This window comes from Gobius niger (assembly GCF_951799975.1).
Source record: "Gobius niger genome assembly, chromosome: 14".
Classification (NCBI taxonomy): domain Eukaryota; kingdom Metazoa; phylum Chordata; class Actinopteri; order Gobiiformes; family Gobiidae; genus Gobius; species Gobius niger.
In genome coordinates this window covers 2,915,610-2,934,819 of record NC_136865.1, presented here as the reverse complement: position 1 = coordinate 2,934,819, position 19,210 = coordinate 2,915,610, and the positions used below count along the sequence as shown (strand labels likewise).

The following is a 19,210-nucleotide window of genomic DNA, read 5'->3' as shown; positions in this document are numbered from 1 at the left end:
CATCCATTTTGTCCCTAAAGAGACTCCATATTCTCACTCACTTCTCCAACGGGACCAAGAAAAAGGTGGCTTGGATTTGGACATTTTCCAAACTGAAAATATGGGAGTCGAGTCTGTGGAGGTTTAACAGTGAGAGTCCGGCTGGAAAAGTGAGTTCTGTTCTTACACAAAACGAAACAAATATAAGCTACTGCACCCAAAGAAGCAAGGGGACGAGGGGGGAGAGGAGGGAAGAGGAGGGAAGAGACCAGAGGAGGGAAGAGACCAGAGGAGGGAAGAGACCAGAGGAGGGAAGAGGAGACCAGAGGAGGGAAGAGGAGACCAGAGGAGGGAAGAGACCAGAGGAGGGAAGAGGAGACCAGAGGAGGGAAGAGGAGACCAGAGGAGGGAAGGGGAGACCAGAGGAGGGAAGAGGAGACCAGAGGAGGGAAGAGACCAGAGGAGGGAAGAGGAGACCAGAGGAGGGAAGAGGAGACCAGAGGAGGGAAGGGGAGACCAGAGGAGGGAAGAGGAGACCAGAGGAGGGAAGAGACCAGAGGAGGGAAGAGGAGACCAGAGGAGGGAAGAGGAGACCAGAGGAGGGAAGGGGAGACCAGAGGAGGGAAGAGGAGACCAGAGGAGGGAAGAGACCAGAGGAGGGAAGAGGAGACCAGAGGAGGGAAGAGGAGACCAGAGGAGGGAAGGGGAGACCAGAGGAGGGAAGAGGAGACCAGAGGAGGGAAGGGGAGACCAGAGGAGGGAAGGGGAGACCAGAGGAGGGAAGAGGAGACCAGAGGAGGGAAGAGGAGACCAGAGGAGGGAAGAGACCAGAGGAGGGAAGAGACCAGAGGAGGGAAGAGACCAGAGGAGGGAAGAGGAGACCAGAGGAGGGAAGAGGAGACCAGAGGAGGGAAGAGACCAGAGGAGGGAAGAGGAGACCAGAGGAGGGAAGAGGAGACCAGAGGAGGGAAGAGACCAGAGGAGGGAAGAGGAGACCAGAGGAGGGAAGAGACCAGAGGAGGGAAGAGGAGACCAGAGGAGGGAAGAGGAGACCAGAGGAGGGAAGAGGAGACCAGAGGAGGGAAGAGACCAGAGGAGGGAAGAGGAGACCAGAGGAGGGAAGAGACCAGAGGAGGGAAGAGGAGACCAGAGGAGGGAAGAGACCAGAGGAGGGAAGAGGAGACCAGAGGAGGGAAGAGACCAGAGGAGGGAAGAGGAGACCAGAGGAGGGAAGAGACCAGAGGAGGGAAGAGGAGACCAGAGGAGGGAAGAGACCAGAGGAGGGAAGAGGAGACCAGAGGAGGGAAGAGGAGACCAGAGGAGGGAAGAGGAGACCAGAGGAGGGAAGAGGAGACCAGAGGAGGGAAGAGGAGACCAGAGGAGGGAAGGGGAGACCAGAGGAGGGAAGAGGAGACCAGAGGAGGGAAGAGACCAGAGGAGGGAAGAGGAGACCAGAGGAGGAGGGAAGAGGAGACCAGAGGAGGGAAGAGGAGACCAGAGGAGGGAAGGGGAGACCAGAGGAGGGAAGAGGAGACCAGAGGAGGGAAGAGGAGACCAGAGGAGGGAAGAGGAGACCAGAGGAGGGAAGAGGAGACCAGAGGAGGGAAGAGGAGACCAGAGGAGGGAAGAGACCAGAGGAGGGAAGAGGAGACCAGAGGAGGAGGGAAGAGGAGACCAGAGGAGGGAAGAGGAGACCAGAGGAGGGAAGGGGAGACCAGAGGAGGAGGGAAGAGACCAGAGGAGGGAAGAGGAGACCAGAGGAGGGAAGAGGAGACCAGAGGAGGGAAGGGGAGACCAGAGGAGGAGGGAAGAGACCAGAGGAGGGAAGAGGAGACCAGAGGAGGGAAGGGGAGACCAGAGGAGGGAAGAGGAGACCAGAGGAGGGAAGAGGAGACCAGAGGAGGGAAGAGGAGACCAGAGGAGGGAAGAGGAGACCAGAGGAGGGAAGGGGAGACCAGAGGAGGAGGGAAGAGACCAGAGGAGGGAAGAGGAGACCAGAGGAGGGAAGGGGAGACCAGAGGAGGGAAGAGGAGACCAGAGGAGGGAAGAGGAGACCAGAGGAGGGAAGAGGAGACCAGAGGAGGGAAGGAGGGAAGGACACGAGAGGAGGAGATTAGGGAGGAGACGAGGGGGGTGAGGAGGGAAGAGGAGACGAGAGGAGGAGGAAAGAGGAGACGAGAGGAGACAAGGGGAGGGGGGGAGAGGAGACGAGAGGAGAAAAGGAGGAGGGAAGAGGAGACCAGAGGAGATAAGGGGAGGAGGGAAGAGGAGACCAGAGGAGATAAGGGGAGGAGGGAAGAGGAGACCAGAGGAAGGAAGAGACCAGAGGAGGGAAGAGGAGACGAGAGGTGGAGGGAAGAGGAGACCAGAGGAAAAAAGGGGAGGAGGGAAGAGGAGACGAGAGGAGACGAGGGGAGGAGAGAAGAGGAGAGGAAGGAAGAGACCAGAGGAAGGAAGAGACCAGAGGAAGGAAGAGACCACAGGAGGGAAGAGGAGACCAGAGGAGACGAGGGGAGGAAGGAGGACCCGAACTCCGATCCGTTTCTGTCTTTGACCCGTTTCTTTAGTTTCACAGTGATTCACACAAACCCGACCTCTGCCTCCAACAGTCACTAAGAACCCTGGGTAATGTAGTCCACAGCCTCAACTATTCAGATCTACTTTAGTCAAGTATAGTCCCACGTGGCTTACAAAGTTAGCCCGAGTTTTTGTCCTAGTTTAGTCCTGCTTTAGTTCTGCTCTGTTCAGTCCAGTCCTGGTCTAGTCCTCGTCAAATCCTGGTCTAGTCCTGGTTTCATAGATCAGTTCAAACTTACTTTCATTTTCCCTATTGTACCATTATTCAAAAACCTCATGTCTCTAAACTGCATTTCCGAACAAATAAAACATAACAGTTGTTAAAATAAAATATAAATTTATATTAATATAATAAACATTGGATTTTTTATTTTTTTTTGAGGTTTGGTTTGGATTTATCTTAAAGCAGAAATCATTCTTAAAATCACTAATATTTCAACATTGACAGACACAAACTGGGAACGTTCAAATAGAGCGACTTTACAACTAGGAAGATTCAATTCACTGCTTTTCCCAGAACGAGAATAAAATATGTTGTTTTTTCTTTTCTTTTTTTTGTTTGCTTTTTTTTTTTAACAAATATCAACTGCTAGATCTTTAGAAAAAAGCTAATTGTGTTTCTGGAATTAGTGCAAATTAAAATTGAACAACAGATAAATGCACACTTACAAAGATAATTCAAATGAATATCATTTTGTTTTGTTTTTCTGTTTGTGCTTTAAGTTTTAACAAACGAATAAACTCAATTCTCAAAGTGAATCTTGAACAAAGCTTCTTATATTATTTTGAAATCTGCTTGTATTTTATGTTTTGTTTTAGCTGTAAATAAATGGATCTTTTGTTCTCCATCCGACCTGAAGCTTATTGCCCTTTTTCTGAACCAGAGATTTAAACCGAGAGGAGCTTCTGCCTCTCGAACCCGTAACGCTCTCCAACACGTCCAACCACGACGCGCCGCCGAAACACATCCACAAACGCCCTGCCAAGAACACGTGACCTTTTGCTCAAACCCCGCCCCCTTACTCACTGTTAGCTAGCCATCGAGGCTAACGCACCGGCCTCAAGTCAAATCAGAAACAAAAATCCCTGGAGCTGTCCGCAATCCAACCAGTCGAGTGGACCCGTCATGCTCTTGCACTTCCGAGAACATGGGCATTATTGTAAAGTTAGCTAGCTAGCTAAACCGAGTGCACCAAATGCTGGTGCGCCTCTTTATCCCACACGTCTGATGTGACGAGGGCACCGCTACGTTAGCGATCGGCTACTTGGTTTGTCATACCGATACCTGAATGATACGTTTATTGATAGGCTACCAAAATATTTGTGATCTAGAACCAGAAAACACAATTTTACAGACGGCATCGCGTCATAGAAGGGGGCGGGGCTTTGACTCTTTCTAGCCATTTTCTGGTGGAATATGAACTTATTTATCACACATAAACAAAGTCACGTGTAAATCAGGCCCATATGGATGTTTTATCACAGCGCTAGCTATCCATTAGCATTAGCATGATGCTAGCATGAAGCATTGTGTTTAGCATTCTCCGTTATTTATGTATTTATGGGCTGTTGAACCACTTTGCTCCTCTCCATGTCTTTGTATCTTTATTTAGTAGAAAACTATATTCATAATTCAGCATTTGTTAAAGTAGTTTGATAATTAGAGAAAGTTTCGATTTTTCCCCAAATTGTTTTCCCCCTAAACTGTTTTTAAACATGAGTATATATATGAGTATATGAGTGATTCCAGAGATGCCGTCTGTATCTATTCTCCAATGTCAAGACATGTATGAAAAATAAGGAATAATTTGGGGCAAATTGGGAGAAATGATGCCTTTTATTCTTTCGATATCAGTAGTATTGACCATACTGGTATCGTTAAACAGTACCCAGCCCTATCCCTGACCGCTCAGGCTTAAGCCCTCTGTGCCCTTACACCCAAGTCGAACTTTTACACTGCGCTTCTCTATATTTTCTATGTCAGGAGGTCCAGAGAATGCCGGATAGCGACGGTTGCTGTGAGGTATGATCGGACAATGAGCGTTTTTGGGGGCGGGGTTGTGCAAAAGGTCAGTTCGTTTGGTCATTTTAAATCTTGTGGATATTATTTGTGCGGCGGTCTGAACCAGTTCCTCCGAATCTGTGCAACATTCAGGGACAGAACAAAATCACAGAACAAAAAAAAACAAAAAACAGAAACTCCAAGTCAGTTCTGCTCATGAATATGATTTTAAACCATGTGTAGGCCACTGCTGTTTCAACATGAATCCTGGGTAATGTAGTCCACAGGTCAGTCCTGGTCTGGACCTGATTCAGTCCTGGGTCTATTCCTTCTCCAGGACTGAATACGTACATTTGCATATGAGATATGATAATGGGGCTGTGCTGATGAACAGAACTGACTTCACAGAGACACGGCGTCGGCTTCATTCGTCCAAAACAAGGATTTCCGCCAAACGTGGTAGGATTTAAATATATAACTCCATCATTTTCAGTCTCCAACAAAATAGAAAAAACATTGTCCCCCACGAACAAACATCAGAAACACAAAACGGTTTCTCCCTCCAGTCGACTGAGGTTTAACAAGTGGCTCGGCCCAAATCAGTTCACGTAAGGGTTGTGCCCGTAATCGGAGCTTATGCCGATACTATCGATTTCTGGTATCGGTGATTACCTGAACCAATACCAATCCGATGCCATGCTGCATTATTGGAGTACACTGTGCCGTGGCTAATGCTTTTGTTTCGGAGGCTCTGCACACACTACAAAGTCTACAAACCACAGCATACATTTGTGTACTCTTTGATGTCTTTATGTGATATTTAGAGGAAGCAGAACTTTGGCTGACTTTTTGCATAATGAGCTGTGTGCTCTGGGGCGTGGCGTCTTTGCGCAGGCCTGCTATCGTGAGGTTTTTATTGACATCCTGTGGTATCGGACTGGTACTTGGAGTCAGAGGCTCGGAGCAGTACTGGATCAGATTAGACAGTTCATGTGCAGTAGAGTACGATGGTTTAGGTCAAGATACTTCAATTCCTATTTTTTAGCAGTGACACTCTATGATAAAGTACACAGAGAAGTAGTAATAGTAGTAGTATTTTCCTGGTTAGTTGAGGACCTTTATGTGACTGATTTGAACCCGAGTCCTGATTCTAAACCTCAGTCATAGTGAGTTCACAGAAAACGGTTTTGTGTCTTCAGCATCTTTATCATGTTGCTAACACTAGCGTTGTTAGCTTGTTGCCAACATTAGCGTCTTTACCTTGCTGCTAACATTAGCATCTTCAGCACGTTGCTAATATTAGTGTCTAGAGCGCAGAGCTAAGCTTAGCGGCCTTCACGCTTCTCTTCATCTGGCCTGTCGCTCGACGTGGTGCTTGCTCCAGACAGGTCTAACTCCACGGGCGTCAGCGTCAGCTCCACCTCTCGATCCGGGCTCATGGCGGCAGGATTCACCGCTAACAGTGCTGGGTTTGTCGTTACTGGATTGGCAGCGCTGTTTGCAGGTCGCGGTGCTTTCTGTATGACCTCGACCATGTGTCTGGAGGGCAGCTCCCAGTTGGGGTTCTGCAGGAGCAGCACGGGCTGCTGCTTATCTGCCTCGATGGCTAACGGCGCAGAAAGCACCACGCTGCCCCGGGACTCCGGAAGCAGGTGACTGAAGACAAGGGTCGGGTCCTGGATCCGCAGCTCCACCACGCCGGAGGACTGGCTGGCCACGTTGGCAATGTTAGCTGCAGATGTGGCCTTCTGGATGACCCCGCCTGTTACCGAGGTGATGATGGGGGGCGGGACCTGTGCAGGAAGTTGCGAGACTTGAGGTGTGAGCTCCTCTGGACGAGGTTTTCGGGGCCGTCCTCGTTTGCGCTTGACAGGAGGAGCGGTATTCAGAGTAAGAGGTGCATTCTCCAGACGGCGTTTGACTTTCTGCACGACCGAAGTGTGCGACGCGGCCGGTGACGGGCAGAGCTGCGTGGGCGGAGGGGGGCCGGCGGGGTTAGGGGGCGGGGCCGTGATGTTCTCCGCCCTCTCGTACGATAAGCAGCCCTGGGGCAGGATCATGAGCGGCAAAGGCGCCCCCTGCTGCTGCTGGAGCGCCGCCATGGCAATAACCTTGACCCCGCCCCCTGCATTAGCTGCAGGAGGGTTAGCGGGGTTAGCGACATTTCCGGAGTTAGCAACTGTTGAGGCCCCGCCCACTGATGCCCCAGAATCTTTGGGAGCAAGAGACGGTGGCGACGATCGCACCGAGAGTTTGTCAGGGATTGAGCTGCGCGGCAGGATCGTCGGCAGCTTCTTCATGAACGCCTCCACCTGACAGGAGAGGGACATCACTGTAATACCACATTATGACTTTAACACCTCCACCTGACAGGAGAGGGACATCACTGTAATACCACATTATGACTTTAACACCTCCACCTGACAGGAGAGGGACATCACTGTAATACCACATTATGACTTTAACACCTCCACCTGACAGGAGAGGGACATCACTGTAATACCACATTATGACTTTAACACCTCCACCTGACAGGAGAGGGACATCACTGTAATACCACATTATGACTTTAACACCTCCACCTGACAGGAGAGGGACATCACTGTAATACCACATTATGACTTTAACACCTCCACCTGACACAGGAGAGGGACATCACTGTAATACCACATTATGACTTTAACACCTCCACCTGACAGGAGAGGGACATCACTGTAATACCACATTATGACTTTAACACCTCCACCTGACACAGGAGAGGAACATCACTGTAATACCACATTATGACTTTAACACCTCCACCTGACAGGAGAGGGACATCACTGTAATACCACATTATGACTTTAACACCTCCACCTGACAGGAGAGGGACATCACTGTAATACCACATTATGACTTTAACACCTCCACCTGACAGGAGAGGAACATCACTGTAATACCACATTATGACTTTAACACCTCCACCTGACACAGCAGAGGGACATCACTGTAATACCACATTTTGGCCTCAGCACCCTAACAGCAGAGTCATTTTCTAATGCAGCACTCTCGCATTCACACATCAAATTTAGGACCCTTAAAGGTCCTATATCATGCAAAATCGACTTTTTAGAGCTTTTAGCCATGTTGTTATGCTATTTCCTTATCAAAAACACCCCCAGAGTGGTTTGTGGCTTCATTCACGCAGCTCTCAGTAATCCTCCTGAATCCTGCTCTCTGAGGCTCCGCCCTCTCCTGGTGAACGACTGAGTGTTCAGTTGTGTCGTAACAGCGGAACGGAAGTGCTCGACGTCTGTAATGTAATGTCTTAATTCTATGCTTACAGCCTGATTTTAATTTGTAAAACAGCGTTTTCATTATTTCTGTCGTAAGAGAGAAACAAAGAGTCAAAAATAAAATCAAATAAATAATTAAAAAAATAAAAAAGGATGTGCCAGAGGTGCTTCCAGGTCAGCAGTGGCCAAAACAAACACATCCCCTGAGCGTCTGAACAGATCAGTCATGTTTGCGCTGCAGCTGAAGATGGAGCTCGTTACCTACTCTGGACACACCTGTTCTTCCTTCTTAACTAACGATAATGTCACGGAGAAAAAGAAGCGCGTTTGGCTACAAGGACGAGGAGTTTATTCAACCTTTTTCAGGAAGAGGCCACTCAGCTGTTTTTTTCTCCAGGATTCAGCGACTATCACCAAAATGGTGTTTTTCTGTGACTGTCTCTGATGGATGTTTGGTGAACCTTCGCCAGAATCAAAGTGGATTAACTTTTATAACCAACGCGAGTCCCACAATGTAAACAGCGATGGACCAGAGCAGTGAGTCAATCCAAACGCGGGTTAGCATATTAGCTTGTGTGTTAGCATATTACGGTAGCACGGTAGCACAGCGGTTAGTGCTTGTGCTTCACAGCTAGAAGGTCCGGGTTCGATTCCCACCAAGGACGGGGCCTTTCTGTGTGGAGTTTGCATGTTCTCCCCGTGTCTGCGTAGGTTTCCTCCGGGTACTCCGGTTTCCCCTACCACTAAAAACATGTACAATAGGTCAGGATGTATGAGAGTGTGTTTGAGAGTGCGCATGGGGGACGACGGATGAAAATTAGCCTAAGGCTACAATCCGGTGTGGCTTGTTCATTAACTTGCACTGTCCCTACCAAAAAAATAAATAAAACCATTAGCATGTGTGTTAGCCATTTATGAAGCTGTGTTGCAGATGTCAACTCCGTATAACTGCATCGTGAAGTGACTTCACTTATTGTTGTTTATTTATATTACGGTAAAGTTGTATGTGCGGAGAGAGGGGGCGGAGTTAACTGAATCGAAGGTTGTGTCTTCCGGGTTCGAAAAATACCTCCAGAAAACACTTATAGTTATCACAAAAATGAGTGCTCAATAGTGGTAGAGGTACAATATATCATATAAATGCCTATACTTAACTTTGGAATGGCTAAAATAGCATGATATAGCTCCTTTAATACCCACAAAATAACATAACATATGAAAATGACATTTTTCTCTGATTTTCTAGATTGTCAACTCAAATGAGAGTCAGCATCATTTTCAAGTCTTTACCTGGTAGAGGATCATTTAAATGTGGTTGAAAAAATCTCCCAGTGATAACAGTATTTTTTCCCAAAATAAATATAGTAAAAACCTCAAAATCCACTGTTCCAAATTATTATGCAACTTGTTTCAATACATTTTAAAGCTTGTAATTAACTGAAAATGGTCATTTGTTGAATTTGCAGCATTAGGAGGTCATATTTACTGAAATCAAAAGCTATTTCAATCAAAAAAATATTAACAGGTCAAGTTATATTTTACTATAGGAGCCCTTGTGTGATAGCAGCTTCAAAATTCTTAAATCCATTAAACTTGTGAGTTTTTGGACAGTTTCTGCTTGGATTTCTTTGCAGGATGTTAGAATAGCCTCCCAGAGCTGCTGTTTGGATGAAAACTGCCTCCCACCGTCAGAGACGTTTTTTTGTTGAGGCTCCAAAGCTTCTCAATAGGGTTGAGGACAGGGGAGGAGGGGGTCCACATCATGAGTTTCTCTCCTTTTATGCCCATAGCAGCCAGTGATGCAGAGGTTTTCTTTACAGCAGGACATGGTGCGTTGTCATGCATGAAGAGGATTTTTTTAGGGAAAGCACGGCTCTTCATTTTGTAGCATAGAAGACAGTGGTCAGTCAGAAACTGCACATATTTTTCAAAGGTCATTTTCACACCTTCAGGGAGCCTAAAAGGGCCTAAAGGGGCCGACCAGCTCTCTCCCCATGACTCTGGCCCAAAACATGACTCCGCCCCCTCCTTACTGACGTCACAGCCTTGTTGGGACATTGTGGCCATTCACCAACTATCCACTACTCCATCCATCTGACCATCCAGGGTTACACGGCCTCATCAGTGAACAAGACGGTTTGAAAATGAGTCCTCATGTATTTCTGAGCCACAGCAGCCGTTTCTGTTCATCAGCTTCAATTAACAGTTCAGGGGAGGCCGGATAGAAGGTTTATGCACAACTGCAGCCTCTGGAGGGTCCTACACCTTGATGTTCGGGAGACTCCAGAGGCACCAGCAGCTTCAAATACCTGTCTGCTGCTTTGTAGCATCTGTTCTCTTAATCTGATGTGTTTGTCTGGCAGAAACCCGTGTGCTCTGAACCAGCCACAAATCTCTTATCAGTACGATGATTATGCTTAATCTTTCATGAAATATCGAAGGTTTTCATACCTAGACCAAGGCATTCAACTATTTCACGCTTTTCATCAGCAGAAAGACCCTTTTTCTTTCCCATATTGCTTGAAAATGATGATCTGCTTAATAAAGTGGAACACCCTTTTTCAGTAGTTTTTCCCTTAACTGGGCTTAACCTGAAAACTAATTATCCCAGGTCTCTGAGATTAATGTCAGTGATTCAAAGAGCCCTGAGACACAAAACCATCCATGAGTTTCATAATAAAATGTTTTTACCTTTTTGACACAAAAATACAATTTGCATAATAATTTGGAACATAGTGTAGTCATTTTTCATTTTACACTTGCTATTAAGCACCTATCACCCATCCCTTGACATTTTGGCAATCACTAGACTTCTATATTTAGTTCAACTTGTGTTATGCTAAGAAAATCTCCACAGAGGAGTAGATATGAGGTCGGTGGGGATGAAGAGTTCAGTGCGACTAAACCAGGTCAGCTGCGGTTCTGTACTGTACCTGCAGGCGGCGCCCCACAGCAGGGCGCACTGAGGGCTGCGGCTCAACTGACGATTGTTTTAAGCGGTCGCACTTTACCGATGAAGCGCACGAGTCGCTGCCATCTTTCTGTAAAAATAACAACGAATCTAATTAAAAAAAACAAGGCAAACAACACATGGATGATGAAATCTGTTTTTGCCTTTCAGTATATTTTTACTAGTTTGGCCAGAGCACTGTGGTTAATGATAGACATCCCGTAAGCAGAGTGAGGTGAAAAGAAGCCAAGTACTCTGAATACAGAGGACTCATCCAATCTTCATGATAATAAGCCCAAATATTTCCAATTTCAAACAGAAAGTTGTCCAGAAAGAGTCCAAAATCCAACAGACAGTGCTGTAGGGCTGTCATTTAGCCCGCTGTTTTTGAAACATTGTGCAAAGACATTTATCTCCACCACTTTTTAGCAATAACGAGAAAGGTGCGTACGATACATTTAGCCTTTATTCTATGATATCTATATATATGAAGGTTTCCTTCAAAGGACAAGGAAAGCACTTCTCTTTGGTCCTCATGGTGGGATGACATCGCTGTGAAACCACCACCTAGTGACTCAGGGTGACTCCAGAAGGCTCGCAGTAATATGGAATTCTACTAAAAAACAGCCTAAAAGCCTGGCTCAAAGCAATATTATATTTTCGACTGTTGTCAGTTAAGTTAATGGGGAGGCATGAGGAATAGAGGTCTAAACAGTATATTATGCACCTTTAATGTTCAAAACTAAATGTTGACGATATAAATACGTAGCAGGAAAATGTCATTTTATGGCGACAATTATTGTGAATATCAGTCAAGTTATCAATATCAGTTGAGTTGAATCATTGCATCAGGATCGATCAGCATGGGGATAAGGGAGTTGATCATATCAACTGAATGGGATCCTAGCAGGTGTATAAAGCTGCCAATAGAAACAGACAGGGAGTCCCAACCTAATAAGGGAAGTGTTGTGAGTCAGTGAATTTGAACTATGGTGTTTCTATATAACAGTTTAAAGCTTCTTCGGTCGAAGTTTGAAAACGGGACTATTGGGAGCAGGAGTTTAAATACCGAGCCTAGGAGCTTTACCTTCTGCTCTGAACCCGTGTCTGAGTCGGGTTTAGAGATGGATGGAGTCTTCTTTATCACTTTGTAGGGTTTAGCCGGACCTCCTGGAAACAGATAACGCCAATGTTACAACCCTTCTTCTGAACCGTGAGCAGCCTTTCAATTCTTCAACATTTGAAATCATCAAATACAACTCGTTGTGAGAATACAATAGCACAGGCGCTCTGGACTTTCAAAGTGAGAGCATCACCCGGCGCTCGTCCACTCGAACACCAGCCGGGATAAGCAGCTTTGAAAAGTGAAGGACTTCCTTTAGAGGATGCGACGCTGGAACACACACTAAAGAGATTTGAACTGTATGGAGAACATGCTATATAGTCAGGCTGTAATGGAGTGACGTTTCTACTTTTTGAAATGTTGCTGTGCTGTATATTGGCTAGTTTAACTGTAATAGAGAAATACAAAGCTTGATGCTTCTGTATACATCTCCACGGGTACCTCAGGGCAGGGAATGGCCGTCTTGAATTCTTTTATGCATCGGTGTAAGGCCTTATAGTATCATTTAGATATTAAATTAATATTCAAATACAAAAATAAAATACAATATGAACACAATAGAAGTAATAAATGAACTTGAACTTGGTCTGGACCAGGCAAAGAACTGCAGAAGTTCCTACAGTGACACATTGGGTTTGGGTTAGCAAACTCAGCCAGAATTAGTGAACTTCCTATTTCTTTTCAAATAAAACTGTGTCTGAACGGCTAGAATAAACTGAGCCAGGACTGAGTGAGGTTAGCGGCGTCCCCCGGTGGACAGTACCTGCGAGTGCGGCGCTGGACACCAGCTCGGCCTGAGCACAGCGGGGGTTGACGATGTGCTCTTGGATCAGGTACCGAGCGATCTCCACCACAGTGTCGAAGGAGCGCTTTAGGATCTTCTGCGCCCAGTCACAGATGAGCTCACAGGCCGCCTCCGTCACCTCCTGCTTATAGGTCTGCACCAGCTCCGTCAGCTCCGACTGAGGGAGAGAAACAGGGCTGAACCGGGACTGAACCAGGACTTACTCACGACTGAAGTGAAGCAGTAAGAACTTACTGGGTCGTTCTTGAGGTCCAGGTTTGGCAGCAGAGGCATATTCAGAACAGTCTTCCTCCTGATTCCACTGTAACAGTACGTATTCACCACAGCGTTAAGGAACAAGCCCATGCTGAATAATGGATCAGAACATTCCGATTATTTATGGCACAATCACTGATTTCTCTGAAAGCAGGTTTGACACGAAGGATATTTGGACTGTCCTCGCCCTCCTAACCGCCGAGCTTTGATGTTGGGGAAAATGTCCCGGATGATTTTGCCAAAGTTGGCGGCGCTGAGTGGACGGTGCTGCAGGTTTTCACAGTGACGCCTGAAGAAAAAAGAAAAAGTCAATAACAAGGCCCAACTTCTTCACCCTGAACACTAGACCCCACTATACCCCCTGAACATTTAGCTATTTATTGGTTTATTGGACTAAATCAGAGCTAAACCTGGACTAAACCAGGGCTTAAACTCGGGCTGTCCGCTCACTTGTAGGTCTCGTAGACGTCCTGCTTGGGCAGACAGGTGTCAGAGTGCTCTTCCAGGTGGCTCCTGATCCAGTTACAGGTGTGGAGCTGGTCAGCCGTGTTGAGGGAGCCGCAGTCCCCTCCGCTACAAAAACAAAGATTACAATATTTCTGTGCATTAGTGAACATCACAGCGCTGTTTCACACTGAGCCTTGGACACAAACACAGGTCTGAATCCTGGTGAAGAAGAGAATGCTGAGTCATGGAGCCCACCTCTTGTCTCCGGAGCTGGGCCCCGAGGGCAGCTGCAGGTACAGGTACAGCTTGTCATTGTCCGAGAAGCGCTGCACCTCGGTCTGAGCAAGAAGATGTAAACAATGGTTACATTTACAAACTTTAAATCAAATTAGCAGTGGAAATAGTAGGAGCACGTACCAGGATCTGGTCCACTTTTGTCTGGACTTGTTTCCTGAAAAAGATTTACAGTATTAACCGATGTCAAATGATCTGATACCAGAGGTTTACGAGTATGATGATTCAGTATGACACTTTACCCTGAATAAATTGGAAAAAGAAACTAGAAAATACCGGCCCAGTTTCCAAAAGTTATAAACCAAATGTGTAACACTTTGTAACATATTTTTAAAGCCTATAGAGAGTAGACCAACAGTGCTCAGTCCAGTGTACAGTCCAGTCAGAATACTAGACCATGGCATAGGACAAGTTTTCATGTGTGTTTTTATTGGCCGATATTTTGAACCAATATTTCTCCAAATGCCTGGACTATAACCCTGTAAAAACATAAATACTTGGCCACTCCGGCAGTGGCCAGTTTTATTTTATTACTTCAGGTGATTCAGTAGTTAGCATTAGCATGTTGCATTTTGTCAAAAATCAATTGCAGAGTTTAAAAATCCGAACTGAATTCTCCAGGTTCTGTGCTTCAAAATGGCGTACAGCAAGTCTATCTTGACTGATGTTTTGTGCTGTTCCATTTCTCCTCCACACATGACGTATTACCGCCCAAACTTCAACTTTGGGTTCATCAGTTCATAGAATATTTTTCCAGTAACTGTGGAGCATCCAAGAGCTTTTTTCGCAAACCAAAGTTGAACAGTTTGGGAGGAAAACACAACGTCATGTGTGGAGGAAAAATGGAAGAGCACCAACATCACAACCCTCTCCTCACTGTGAAGTCTGGAGCAGGAGGATCATGTGGGGCTGTTGTGTTGCCTCAGGGTCTGGAAAAATGAACTCACAAGTTTATCAAGATATTTAGCAGAAAAACCTGAGTCATTCACAACAGCATGGAATAAGTAAGTGAACCCCTGTATTAGCTGTAATAACTGCTTTTCTGTAGTTGCAGATGATTTGACATTTATTTATTGAAGAGGAATAACCCCTTAAAATGAACCATCTCATTTTCAAGGGGGTCCTTGAGTTCAGGTACAGAAATTGACCTTGCAGCAGCAGTCAAATAAAACAGAAAACAAAAAACAACAACTTTGTTTACGATACTGGTAAGTGCAAAAATATATAATGCATAACTCATACAAACACAAGTCATTCACTCATACAAGACTCTCCAAAGGTGTCTCACTCATCCCACAACAGAATAAACACACTGCTAATACTGACTTCAACATTTTAGTCTGTTTAGTTATCATTTACTGTTTATACTTTTGTCCCCACAAAGTCCTTGTAAAATGACACCACCATTTTACTATTTAATTGTTTTTTGTTTATTTTTCCTCACATTTTCTGCCTATTTGCACAGGCAGAGTGTTTCTAAGAGCTGAATGTGACAAGTCAATTTCTCCATTGTGAGATCAATAAAGGCTGTATCTTAAGTCAAAGAGCAAATTGAAATTGGAAGGTTATTCCACTCATACGGTGCTTTAAAACAGTTAGTTGATTGGTATCGTATTCTCAGCGAGCAGTTAAGCTTATTAGTTATATAATGTACATGAATGCTAAAGGAAAGATCAGAGTCATTTTCAGATGAAGGATTCAGCTTTCAGATTCATAACGATCAGGATGAATCTTGGACCATTCCTCTTCACAAAACTGTTGCAGTTTAGTGAGATTCAAGGGGTGTACACACTTATTCCTCCCTGTCCTGTGAATGTTTACATTTATGGACATTCAAAATATGATAAGAAATCAATCAATGTAAAATGTTTGGGTGGTATTATAAAGATCAGACCACATAATATGACCAATTTAGGTCTAAATGTGAGAAAGCGTTCATTTACACTTTCCTCCCGCTGTATCTCACATCACACATAATCGATCACCTCGACTCTGGGATTGGTTTGGCTCTTGTTAGTCATTTGTTAAAAAATTAAAGTCCACAATCTTTTCTTACGAGATGTTGTTCTTGAGTTTCTGCAGGAGCATGCTGGGCTCCGTGTCGCCCTCCGGTGGCTCCAGACCCACCGCGCCCCGCGGGGCCGCGTGCTCCTCCCCTGACATTTGACCCGCTCCTGCTCACACCATCTGCACGAAACACCAGAGGTATTATAGCAAGACTCCGAAACATGTCTTCAGTCCCGGTTAGAGTAAAGCATAAATGTTTGTCTTTTATAGTTTACATTTGTGGTCTGTATGGTTGTGTCACAAATTGCCCCTCAGGTTTCTAATGAATGATTAAATTGAATTTATATCTTGATCTTTGCCTCCTGTGATATTTTCCTGGTTTAGTCCAGTTGAGTCACGTATGGCCCAGCCTGGCCTGACTTACAACACACTCATCTTTACAAAGTACAGCTGTCAATAGACTCATTTTTTTAATCGCCATTAATCGCACTTGTGAAATGCGACTAATCACGATTAATTTTTTTCTAATAATTCTATTCATTTTTAATACTTATCCCACATTAAACACTTACATTTAAAGCATGTGATTACTGATTGTGCATTTCATTGACCAAATCCACAGTTTCATATTTATGTGAAAAGCCCAACAGCTGAGAACCGGGATCTTCAGCCATTTCTGAAGACCCTGGGATTGAGAACTCACTTTTTAGAGACATTTTCTTTTGTGCTGAACCTTTTGGACAGAAACTGCAAACTTTTAGTTTCATGAAGCAGAATATAAGGACAAAATTTAAATATTTTTTGTTGAAATAGGATAATTAAATTAATTAATGTGATTAATGGCGAATGATGTTGACAGCCCTATTACAAAGTAATGTTACCAGGGACCTAGCGTTATGACTGTGAGTTCTTTTTTTTATTGGTTAATTTGGTCGAGTCAGTGCATGTTAATGAACATACAGGAGACTCATGCATGTAAACACGCCCGCCGGAATGTAGCGATGGGCTAGTTTCCATCCGTTGTCCCACAATTGCACTCTCATGGTGCCTTTATTCATCCTAGTCTTTTGAATGTTTAAATGTTTTATTGGTGGAGGACTCCACACAGAAAGACTCAGTTAGCTGTGAGGCACGAGGGCTAACCGGCGCGCCACTGTGCTGCCATGCCATGGTCCAACAACCCATTAGTCCGACGTCTCATTATTTTGAAAATGTCCCATTGAGCAGAGGTGCCATTAGTCCGACATCTCTAACCCAGTTGTGTTGTGGATCAGAGAGCCATATACAAACCACTGGCCCTAACCTTAAAGGGGGGGTATTATGCAAAACCGACTTTTTCAAGCTTTACATCATGTTAATACTGTATGTCATTCCCTCATTAAAAACATGCCTGAAGTGTTGCCTTGGCACATTCACGTATTTTTGAGTAATCTGTAAAAACTCTGATGGCGGCCATTTTAGGGATAGGTTTGCCTGAGTCCTCCTAGGAACGCCCCCACCTCCTGGAGACGCCTCCGAGCTTTCGTCACCAGCCGAGTAACCAACCACTGCTCCTCAGCAGAACCCCCTCCCCACTGATGCCACAGACAGCGTGTGGAGGGGGCGTGTCTAAAGGCTCAGAGGTTCTTAAAGAGACAGAGGCCTATTTCAAGACATTCACTACAGCCATTTTGAGAGAGACATTTTATACAAGGCAGTTATTCTAATTTATTGCATTTACAGACCAACAGAAGGTTTGTCATCATTGTAGTGTAATATAGACTGGTGCTATGTGATTGAAAAAAGCATAATACCCCCTCTTTAAGATCAGTGGACTCTTGCCTGAACCTATTTTCATTTTTCAACCCCTACTCAATGGGACATTTTCGGAATGAGACAGAAAATGAGAAAATAACTAATAAAAGTTACACAGAAAACTGAGCAATAGCGCCAGATCAACAGGTGACTGTCTAAAATCACTTCATTACACGAGAGAAGCGTTTAAAAGTTCCTGAATGAGAATTTGGGAGAGTCGTCCACGTTCCAGTGACGTGGTACAAATTCGCATTTGTGATTGAATTAATACAAATTGAAAAAAATAAAAAAACAGACTCTTGCTTTATGATTAAACAGAAAGTAAGAGAGGCTGGTTTGGCCCTAATGCAGTCCACTTGAGTCCTGTGGAACCTTTTGGTCACGTTTTGTTTGTCTTTGTCTTTATGTTCAGTATTCACAAAAATATCTGGTGTCACAAACCTGAGAATGCAGTGACACAAGGTTAGTGACGCTCATGCTTGCAAGAAATATCACTGCTTTACCAATGTTAATCTCAAACAACACACAGCTTGAATCAGATGTTAATTAACAATTCAAGTTTTTTCCATCAATTTAACATGAAACAAGCCTGAAATGAAGGTAAATTTGGTAAATCATGAATAAAACTGAACTTTGATTAGTTTTTAAGTTTTTGTGTTTAAGATGGTCAAAGGTGACTGTGGTCCTTCGCTGAATTGCAATTTGAAAATAACATAAAATAGTTGTTTATCACCACAAGCCAAGCGCTAGTTTTCACATTTTTAACCCACAGAAAAAGCGCAGAAAAACATTGGCCCCAAGTGTACGTTTACTCTGTCATCAAATTCATGAACAGGCCCTGGCTTCATGTACTTTTTTGCGGTGTAATTACAGGTTTACATGTACCACAGTTCTTTAAACATGTGTCCCAGTAGTTTTGGGATTTATACCCAGCCACACGAAGCTAGCCGCCTTTAGCCGCCTTCCTCCCGCTGAGAGTCCGCCCCGAGCCCGTGTTTACCCCGCCGCTCATGTGCTTTTACTACACACCGGCCGGAGCTGTCACAACAAAGCTCCGGGCTAACCACGGGGCTAACCATGAAGCTAACGCGGGCTAATGACAGGCACCGGGCCGGGACCAAGACTGCGCACCGGGCGTGGCAGCAGCTGAAGTCGGCATATGCCCTCTGGCTCCCCGGTCCCGGTCCAAAAGCACTACGCATCTGTCAGACCGCTGCTATGAGCCGCTGTCACAATCATGGAAGTAGCACACTAGCTTAGCCGCGGCTAGTTGTTGTCTGAGGCTAGCTCTGCTCTGAAACAGCTTTATAACACGTTCCCACTCGGGGTTTAAAGCGCTAGAACGGCCCGCACAGATTGAATAATGTTGGTTTTATTACTACGTGGCCGCCTTTGTGAGTCATATTGTTGTAATTGATTTATAAAATAAAAAGAAAGTACCTGAGCCAAGATAGCGCAAAAATCCCCTTCAGATTTTTTTGTGATTGGACGGCTTTGTTATGTCTGCCTGACTACAAACCCGCGCTGCGCCCCGATTGGCCAACTGTCACGGCGCTGGCATGCAGGGATTATTGTGATTGGCTGCTGCGTGCTGGTCTGCCCAGTTACCGCGCAGGCGGCTCTAATCTGCCTAGCAACATCAAAGTGAAAGCATCTCAGGCACGCGGCAGCTGGCGACGCCTTTTGTTCTTTGGGCATACTA

General features: G+C 45.2%; 2 protein-coding genes across 2 annotated transcripts in view; one reads left to right on the top strand and one right to left on the bottom strand.

Annotated features, from left to right (window-relative positions):
- The window catches only part of LOC306973624 (uncharacterized protein), a 198,781-nt gene extending 185,860 nt beyond the window's left edge, over positions 1 to 12,921 (top strand). Inside the window, exon 6 of the mRNA XM_079570595.1 lies at positions 12,895 to 12,921. The gene's annotated coding sequence lies outside the window, so the exon portion shown is untranslated. The remainder of the gene's footprint in view (positions 1 to 12,894) is intronic.
- rfx5 (regulatory factor X, 5) lies at positions 5,237 to 19,007 on the bottom strand. Its single transcript, XM_079570600.1, has 11 exons — positions 18,949 to 19,007; positions 15,764 to 15,894; positions 13,831 to 13,864; positions 13,669 to 13,751; positions 13,417 to 13,539; positions 13,130 to 13,255; positions 12,946 to 13,012; positions 12,670 to 12,868; positions 11,871 to 11,953; positions 10,767 to 10,874; positions 5,237 to 6,870 (listed from the first exon to the last, which is right to left on the bottom strand). The coding sequence occupies exons 2-11, from the start codon at positions 15,868 to 15,870 to the stop codon at positions 5,884 to 5,886; spliced, it is 1,917 nt and encodes a 638-aa protein (XP_079426726.1). The 5' UTR covers positions 15,871 to 15,894; positions 18,949 to 19,007; the 3' UTR covers positions 5,237 to 5,883.
- Positions 19,008 to 19,210: the final 203 nt, after the last annotated feature.